General features: G+C 55.5%; 1 protein-coding gene across 7 annotated transcripts in view; it reads left to right on the top strand.

Moving 5' to 3' along the window:
- The first annotated feature begins 2853 nt into the window (after positions 1–2853).
- The window catches only part of TLE2 (TLE family member 2, transcriptional corepressor), a 35338-nt gene continuing 29195 nt past the window's right edge, over positions 2854–8996 (top strand). For 5 of the 7 annotated variants that reach the window (XR_006694531.3, XM_045381035.3, XM_045381036.3 and 2 more), the window contains exons 1-5: positions 3250–3641; positions 3719–3816; positions 4131–4194; positions 4645–4689; positions 7809–7871. Coding sequence is in view for 6 of the 7 variants with exons in the window: in XM_045381035.3 (XP_045236970.2) it covers positions 3618–3641; positions 3719–3816; positions 4131–4194; positions 4645–4689; positions 7809–7871 (294 nt within the window). In the remaining variant the exon portion in view is untranslated. Of the gene's footprint in view, positions 2982–3249; positions 3642–3718; positions 3817–4130; positions 4195–4644; positions 4690–7808; positions 7872–8996 lie in introns of those variants that run through there. The other 2 variants (XM_074025305.1, XM_065536409.2) reach the window with 1 other exon arrangement.

The following is an 8996-nucleotide window of genomic DNA, read 5'->3' as shown; positions in this document are numbered from 1 at the left end:
GGTGGCGGGCGCCTGTAATCCCAGCTACTCAGGAGGCTGAGGCAGGAGAATGGCGTGAACTTGGGAGGCTGAGCTTGCAGTGAGCTGAGATCCGGCCACTGCACTGCAGCCTAGGCGAGAGAGCGAGACTCCGTCTCAGAAAAAAAAAAAAAAAATTAGGCGTAGTGCATGTCTGTAATCCCAGCTACCCGAGAGGCTGAGGCAGGAGAATCACTTGAACCTGGGAGGCGGAGGTTGCAGTGAGCCGAGATCTGTAATCTCAGCTACTTGGGAGGCTGAGGCAAGAGAATCGCTTGAATCTGGGAGGCGGAGGTTGCAGTCAGCCAAGATCATGCCACTGCACTTCAGCCTGGACGACAGCATGACTCTGTCTCAAAAAAACAAACAAACAAAAAAACACAACCAACAAGAAGGAAAATGTGGGGTGTGGACAGTTGCAGACAATGAGGACGGATGCCACTATGTGTGCTCAAGGTCCTGGCAGGGGAGATGTTGGCCTTCCAGGGGAGTGAAACACCTGCTGAAAAGGGTTTGGAATCAGCACTTCACAGACCCCCGAGAACCTGGAATCACAGACTCTTGGCAACGTGGAATGATGGCTCTGCCTGTTTGTGAGACTTTCTGAGCAGGGAATGTGGCCAGTGGTTTCTGGCTTTAGGCTGGTTATTGAGCACTTGCCGTGTGCCAGGCCCTGCAGGGACCTAGACAGGCTCAGTCCCTCCACAGCCTTCTTCGTGGTGAGGGAGACAAACAAGGACTCGAACAACCTCCGAGTAAACATACTCACATCCAAAACACACTGTGGGCTGGGCATGGTGGCTCAAGCCCGTAATCGCAGCACTTTGGGAGGCCAAGGCGGGTGGATCATCTGAGGTCAGGAGTTTGAGACCAGCCTGGCCAACATGGCAAAAGCCGGTCCCTACTAAAAATATAAAAATTAGCCAGGCTTGGTGGTGGGCGCCTGTAATCCCAGCTACTCGGGATGCTGAGGCAGGAGAATCACCTGAACCCAGAAGGCGGAGGTTGCAGCAGTGAGCTGAGATCGCACCACTGCACTCCAGAGACAATAAACAAAACGTTAAAAAAGAGATCATCAAGGGGAAAAGGGGGAGTTTTGTGCAGAGCCTTGTGGGAAGAGAGACGAGCTTGGATTTATTTTGAGGACAATAGGGAGCCAATGAGTACTACACACACACACACGTGTCTTTATCCCAGGCTCTCTCTTTTCCTCCCTTCCCAGAGCTGCCCAACCTCATCGTTCAGGTCTCATTTCCAAGGCTACCCTCCCCCAAGAGCCCTCTCCCAGACACCCCCGATAAGCAGGTTTCCTTTTGTTAATTTCTATCACTGCCCCCTAAACTCTTCCTCTGTCTATACAAATAGTCCCATAATTATCAAGCTGTGAACCTGCCTAGCCTGTCACTCACATCCCACAGACTCAGAGAGGGCAGGGATCTGTCTCCTTTATCCACCCTTAAAATCCCAGTGCCTGGAAGGATGCCTGGCACGTCGTAGGTGCTCCGTAAATATCTGTGGGCTGGAAAACGATGGCTTTAAATTTGATAAGGGCTTTTTTTTTTTTTTTTTTTGAGACAAGGTCGTGTTCTGTCACCCAGGCTGGAGTGCAGTGACGTGATCTCTACTCATCGCAGCCTCGACCTCCTGGGGCTCAGGTATCTCCCGCCTCAGCCCCCCAACTAGCTGGGACCACAGGTGTGCACCACCATGCCTGGCTAATTATTTTTTCATTTTTTTGGTAGAGATACAAAAAATGCAAACATTTATTTTGTATTGTCGCTGCGTTGTCCACACTGGTCTTGAACTCCTGGGCTCACACGATCCTCCCTCCTCAGCTTCCCAAAGTGCTGGGGCTACAGGCATGACCCACCACTCCTGGCCCATTGACCTGGCCCATTGATAAGGCTCTTGTGCCCATTACAAAATGGGTTTTTGTAACCCTAACCCTTAGGTACCTTAGGTATTCGTTCATCTAAGGGCACAGGTCCAAGCATGATCAAGGGGCATGGATTTTTCTCTGTTCTGTTTCCAGCTGTGCCCCAGTGTCTACTGCAGTGTGTGGTCCACAGTATGCACTCAGTACATGTTTGTTGATTGACTTAACGAACCTCTCCTGAGGTTTCTCCAGAGAGAATAAGAGCTTCCCACTCCCCAGGTGGGCCTGAAGGATGCTGGCTGGATGTCTGTGGTTTCTGGTCGGGGCTGGAGCCTTTGCCCTGGGTGAGACTTGAGTCTGATGGCAGAGCTGTGGTTCTTCCAGTTCTAAGTGGGACATGGCCCCTGCCTTCAAGAAACCCAGTGTGAGAAGGGAGACAGCGCAGTCCACTGGTGATGGCAGTAGGAATACAATTCCTATCTGTGGAAGTTTGCTCTGTGTAGGGAAATGCTGAGGGCGTTCATGCACCATTTCATTTAAGTGTAGTACCTAGTGCCGTGGCTCCCGCCTGTAATCCCAGCACTTTGGAAGGCGGAAGAGAGAGGAATGAGTCCAGGAGTTCAAGACCAGCCTGGGCAACATAGTGAGACGCTCCTGGTCATCTCTGCAAAAAATTGTAAAATTAGCTGGGCATGGTGGTGCACACCTGTAGTCCCAGCTACTCGAGAAGCTGAGGGGGAAGGATCGCTTGAGCCCAGGAGTTCGAGGCTGCGGTGAGCCATGATCGCCCCACTGTACTCCAGCCTGGGCAACATAGTGAGACCCTGTCTCTGCAAAAAATTAAACACTAAAGATCGCGCACCATCCCTGACCTTTTGCAGAGACTACTGAGGCCCCCAGAGGGTGAGGGCCCCGCCTGATCTGGGAAGCAGTGTTTGCTGTGAGATTCCCTTCCTGGCAGGGCTTCCTGCGAGCGCTTGGCAAGGCTGCGTCGTCCTGACCCTTCCATCTCAGCCCAATGTCACTTGCTCAGAAAAGCTATTTCCGACTCCAGAGGGGCCCCCGCCCTCCGCAAGCCCCCCCAACGGTGGGTAACACCATGTGAATTTCTTCACTGGTGTTTCTCCTCCCGCCCCTCCGGGAGGGGGTGGGGACCCCGTTTTGCGGCACTGGGCGCCTCCCCACTCGGCCTCAGTTTCCCCACAGGCCCAGGGACTGAAGGAAGGGGGCGGGTGCCCGGGGACCCGGACGCGCGGGCGCAGGGAGGGGCGGCGCGCGCGGGGGTGGGCGCGGGGCGGGCCGCGGGTGCGTGGGGGCGGCCGCGCCACCTTAAGGCGGCTCAGCCTGCGGCTCCCGGCCGAGCCCCGCCGGAGGGAGGCGGCTCCGCGCGGGGCCCGCCGCCCGCGCCGCCGCCGCCGAAACCCGGCCGCGGCGCGCCCGACCTTCTGCGCCGGCTGCCGCGGCCGCCCTCGCCGCGCCCCCGCCCCGTCCGCTGCTCCCGCCCGCCCCGCGCGCCCCGGCCCGGGGAGGGGCTCCCACGACCCCGGGCGCGCGCGCTTGGGGGCGCGCCAGGGACTCCAGGGTCCCTTGCCCCGCGCCGCCTCTCCCTCCTCCCTCTTTCTTCGGGCAGCCTCCCCCCCACCCCACTTCAGCCTCCCCCACTCTTGCCGCCTCCATATCATCAAGCTCTGGTGGCGCTTGGAGGGCTTCCGGGATCGGCAGGATGTACCCCCAGGGAAGGCACCCGGTGAGTGGGGGCTGCGGAGAGGGGGTCCCCGGTGTCCTGGAACTCAGACCCTGACGTCCCTCCCCAAACCCCCCCAGACCCCGCTCCAGTCCGGCCAGCCCTTCAAGTTCTCTATCTTGGAGATCTGCGACCGCATCAAAGAAGAATTCCAGTTTCTCCAGGCTCAGTACCACAGGTGAGGGGGGGCCGCCCCAGGGGCCGCGGGAGTTCACCTGGGCGCCGGGGCGGGGCGGGGCCTCCGGGGAGCAGGGCGGGGAGGAGGGGCTCCCAGGGCGCGGGAAAGGCCTCCAGGTGAAAGCGCAGGTGCAGAGGGGTCTGGGGACAGTCAGAGCTGGGGCATTGGGAGCCCAGGAAGGGGCGGGGAGGGACTGGGACAGGAGGTGCTGGGAGGTCTGTAAGGAAGTCGGGAGGGGGAGATCCAGCCCCTCACTTTGGAAGCCGGCCCACATGGGGCGGTTGGGAGCCCCTTGCCCTCTCTCTCCTTCCCAGCCTCAAGCTAGAATGTGAGAAGCTGGCCAGTGAGAAGACGGAAATGCAGCGACATTATGTCATGGTGAGGGCACTTATGATGCCAGGGTGCGGGGAGAGGCGGGCAGGGCTTTGAGCCACGGTGGACTCTGGGGTAGGTCCCTGCCCTTCTCCGAGCCTCGTCTTTCCTGTCTGTACATTGGGCGGCTTTGGGATTTCAGGGTCTCTCTCTCGGAGGGTCCACCCAGCTCTGGGAACAGGGAGACAGGGAGGACCTCTCGCCTGGTGGGGCCAGGGCCTCTGGACGCTTCCTACCTGCCCTGCCTGTCTGGGGAGAGTAGAGGGGGCCCTTCCAGGCAGAACCCCGGCTTTCTCCTCTGGGCTTCTCTTCTGAGACCCCGTGGAGCTGGGGGTGCTCTGCGTCCTGCTGTGATCCCCCGAACCTGGGGGGCTCTTGGAAGACCCTGGCATCACCTGACTGGAGGAGGGCACCCATCTCCACTGCAGAGGTTCTTACTTGGTTTTTCCTTTTCAGTATTATGAGATGTCTTATGGTCTCAACATTGAAATGCATAAGCAGGTAACTGGGTTGGTGTTAAGCGTGTTCAGGAGGGAGGATGGGGGTCTGGAAGCCCTGGGAGGGACCCAGTATGGGCAGCCGGGGCCAGAGCAGACCTAGGGAACACGGGTCTCATCCTGAAATCTCCTCAGAGGTCACAGAGGGCCTATCTGGGACCAGGAAGGCAAATTTCAGCCTCATGGAAGGAAAATGAGTCCCAACTTCTGAAGACAGTAGCCAGCAGTTGAAGCGTCCAGCAGAGAGGCAGGCAGCGGGCAGGGGCCACCAGGCATCCCCATCAAGGAGGGCACATAGCAGAGGCAGGGCAGCCAGGCCAGGGAGGCTGTGGAGGTGACTTCTGTCCCGGGAGGGGGCTGGATGAACACTCTTCGAGGTCCTTTTCAGCCCAGAGAGTCTGAAGTTTTGAGATGGACTCCAGGTTCTGTTCCTGCTTTGAAGCTTCTGAGATTGGTCTCAGTGTGATTGGCTAAGGTTCCGAGATTGTTCTCCAGGCCCTGAATTTGATGCCATGGTTCAGACTGTGACCCCACTTTTCCAAGACAGACCTCAAAACTCTGTGGCTATCTTCAGGGCTTTGAGACTGACCCCAGTGCCATAAGGCTCTGAGCCTCTTCCAGAGCTTCTCAGTGTGATCCAAGGTTCTGAGGTAGACCTCAAGGTTCTGAGATAGACCTCAAGGTTCTGAGATTGACCTCAGGGTTCTGAGATAGACTCAAATTTCTGAAATTGACCTGAGGGTTCTGAGATAGACCTCAAGATTCAGAGATTGACCTCAAGGTTCAGAGATAGACCTCAAGGTTCTGAGATAGACCTAGGGTTCTGAGATTGACCTCAGGGTTCTGAGATGGACTCAAATTTCTGAAATTGACTTCGGGTTCTGAGATGGACCTCAGGGTTCAGAGATAGACCTCAAGGTTCAGAGATTGACCTCAATGTTCAGAGATAGACCTCAGGGTTCTGAGATAGAACTCAAGGTTCTGAGATAGACCTAGGGTTCTGAGATTGACCTCAGGGTTCAGAGATTGACCTCAATGTTCAGAGATAGACCTCAGGGTTCTGAGATAGAACTCAAGGTTCTGAGATAGACCTAGGGTTCTGAGATTGACCTCAGGGTTCTGAGATAGACTGAAATTTCTGAAATTAACCTGAGGGTTCTGAGATAGACCTCAAGATTCAGAGATTGACCTCAAGGTTCAGAGATAGACCTAGGGTTCTGAGATTGACCTCAGGGTTCTGAGATAGACTCGAATTTCTGAAATTGACCTCAGGTTCTGAGATGGACCTCAAGGTTCAGAGATAGACCTCAAGGTTCAGAGATTGACCTCAATGTTCAGAGATAGACCTAGGGTTCTGAGATAGACCTCAAGGTTCAGAGATAGACCTCAACGCAATGTCCTGAGATAGACCTCAAGGTTCAGAAGTAGACCTCAAGGTTCTGAGATAGAACTCAGAGTTCTGAGATAGACCTCAAGGTTCAGAGATAGCCCTCAGGGCTCTGAGATAGATTTCAGGGTTCTGAGATTGACTTCAGGGTTCTGAGATTGACCTGAAGGTTCAGAGATAGACCTCAGGGTTCTGAGATTGTCTTATCTATGTGCTGAGATGTGTTAAAAGGTTCTGAGGCTGTTCTTGAACTTCTGATCTCAAGGTTCTGAGATAGACCCAAAGATTTTTTTTTAAATTTTGAGATAAAAAATTAATTTTTTAAATTTTAATTTTAATTTAAAATTTTTAATTTAAATTTGAGACGGAGTTTCACTCTTGTTGCCCAGGCTGGAGTGCAATGGCCCAATCTTGGCTCACTGCAATCTCCAACTCCTGGGTTCAAGCGATTCTCCTGCCTCAGCCTCCTTAGTAGCTGGGATTACAGGCGCCTGCCACCATCGCTGGCTAATTTTTTGTATTTTTAGTAAAGACGGGGTTTCTCCATGTTGGCCAGGCTGGTCTTGAACTCCTGACCTCAGGTGATCCGCCTGCCTCGGCCTCCCAAAGTGCTGAGATTACAGCGTGAGCCACCACACCCAGCCAATAGGCCCAAAGATTCTAAAATTGACTTAATTGACTTCAGTGGTCCATGCTTCACCCTGAGATCCTGAGAACAGCCAGTGGTTTGTAAAGGGATGAGAGGGGTCCCAAGCTTCTGAGCTTCACGGGCTCTCTTAGATTCTATCAGAATATTAGAATCAATGAGCAGAGCCTTGTATTGGGACTTCTTGGTGTCTGGGAAGGAGAAGGGTGTGGGCTGGGAGTGTGGGGTGCCTGGGGGTGCCCACCCTGGCATGCTTTCCTGCATGTGTGGGGGCTCTGTTGGTTCTGATATGGGTAGGAGGGGGCTTGTCTGCTGAAGCATGGCGTGGTCGCATGGGTCCATGCAACAGACCCCCTTATGGGGGTGCGGGACACCCTGGAATCCCGGTTTCACCCTGCTGGTGGTAATAGGAGACACAGACTCCACCAGACACACAGCACACCTGTAACTCAGGCAGAGGCGAAGCCCGCAGCCATTGTATGCCCGCCCCCTTCCCCACCCACATGCCTCCTCCTCTGCTCAGCCTCTTTGAGGCACCTGGGCCCAGACCCTCTACAGATGAAACCCTTCCCTTGAGTGTGGAGGGCTGAGATCTCCACCTGGAGGCAGCCCCAGCTGGTAGATCAGCCCTGGGAAGTGGAGGAGACCAAGAGAGGAGCCTTGCCTGGGAGAGACGTGGGCCCAGCCAGGGCTGGAATCTGGGACTCCGGGCGGAGGCCCCTTTCCTTTGTTTCAGCTGAGCCCAGCACCTCAGTGTCTGCGTCTGAGTTGGGTGTCTGAGCGTGTCTGCCTCTTGCAAATCCCTGGCGGGTGTGCGTCTGGCAGGTGGTGTATCTGTGACTCGTAGGACCTCAGCCCTGGTCTTCCCAGCTCCAGGCCACGCTGGGCCTCGCTCAGCTGAGCACACAGCTTGGTGGGGCTCTGAATCCCGCTTCGGCCCATGCCATGCTGGCCTGAGTTCCCCTTGTGCACCTGCGGGCGCCACCTCCCCAACCCTTCCGCTTTACAAGCACCTGGTCCGCCTGGGAGTCCAGAGCTGGGTTGCAAATTTCTACCCCTCTCCAAGCTTCCTCTTGTTGCTTCCTGCCAGGCGGAGATTGTGAAGCGTCTGAGCGGTATCTGCGCTCAGATTATCCCCTTCCTGACCCAGGAGGTGAGTGAGCCTAAGGGTGGCGGGGAGGAAGGGAGGGGGTAGGTCTGGGCGAGGATGCCCCAGGCACTGATTCTGCTGCGTAGCCTGCAGCACGGATAGAGACCGTTTTTTCTCACTGCAGTAGTCCGGCAGCCCTGAGGCCAGGCATCCAGCTGGGGCAGGGGCTGCAGGGATGGAGGGAGGTGTTGGCTGAGGGTGAGGACTGGGGTCTTTTTTCCACCTTGATCGGAAGCAAGGTGTGGAGCTGACTCCCTCAAGCCCTGCACGTTGGCTGCCCGGGTCTGAATCCTGGCTGTGTGGCCTCAGGCAGGACACTTGTCTCTCTGTTTTTGCAGTAGCGTAGGTGTGAAGGTGAGATGAGCTCAATACACCCAGGGCCCTGAAGATCATGGGTGCGCTTACTCGGCACCCGATGAAAGTTACCCCTGCCGTCGTGCTAGGAGAAATCACAGAGGGACAAACCCTGGGTGATCCACTCCTAGGAGGTCCCAGGGTTGTCAGGTTCACTGAGACAGAAAGCAGAATGGGGGGTGCCAGGGGGTGGGGAGGGGACCGGGAGTCAGTGTTTCATGGGGACAGAAATTCAGTTTGGGAAGAAGGGAAAATTCTGGAGATGGTGCTGGTGTGGCTGCACCACTGTGTGTGTGCTTTACACTGCTGAGCTGTGCACTTACAAATGGTTAAAATGGCCTGTAATCTGGCCTGGCGCGGTGGCTCACACCTGTAATCCTAAGATTTTGGGAGGCTGAGGCAGGTGGATCACCAGAGGTCGGGAGTTTGAGACCAGCCTGTCCAACATGGTGAAACCCTGTCTCTGCTAAAACTTAAAAAAATAAAATAAAATAAAATTAGCTGGGCATGGTGGTGTGCGCCTATAGTCCCAGCTACTCAGGAGGCTGAGGCAGGAGAGTAGAATTGCTTGAACTCGGGAGGCGGAGGTTGCGGTGAGCAGAGATCGCGCCACTGCACTCCAGTCTGGGTGACAGAGACTCTGTCTCAAAAACAAACAAACAAACAAACAAAACCGCCTCTTCTGAGAGTGCCCCAGGTTCCTTTCAGCCTTTGCACAGTCCCTGTTTCTTTATTTTTTCTTTCTTTATTTCTCTCTCTCTCTCTTTCTTTCTT

This window comes from Macaca fascicularis, chromosome 19 (assembly GCF_037993035.2).
Source record: "Macaca fascicularis isolate 582-1 chromosome 19, T2T-MFA8v1.1".
NCBI lineage: Eukaryota > Metazoa > Chordata > Mammalia > Primates > Cercopithecidae > Macaca > Macaca fascicularis.
Note: the sequence above shows the minus strand (reverse complement) of the source record. Positions and strands in the feature narration are given on the sequence as shown.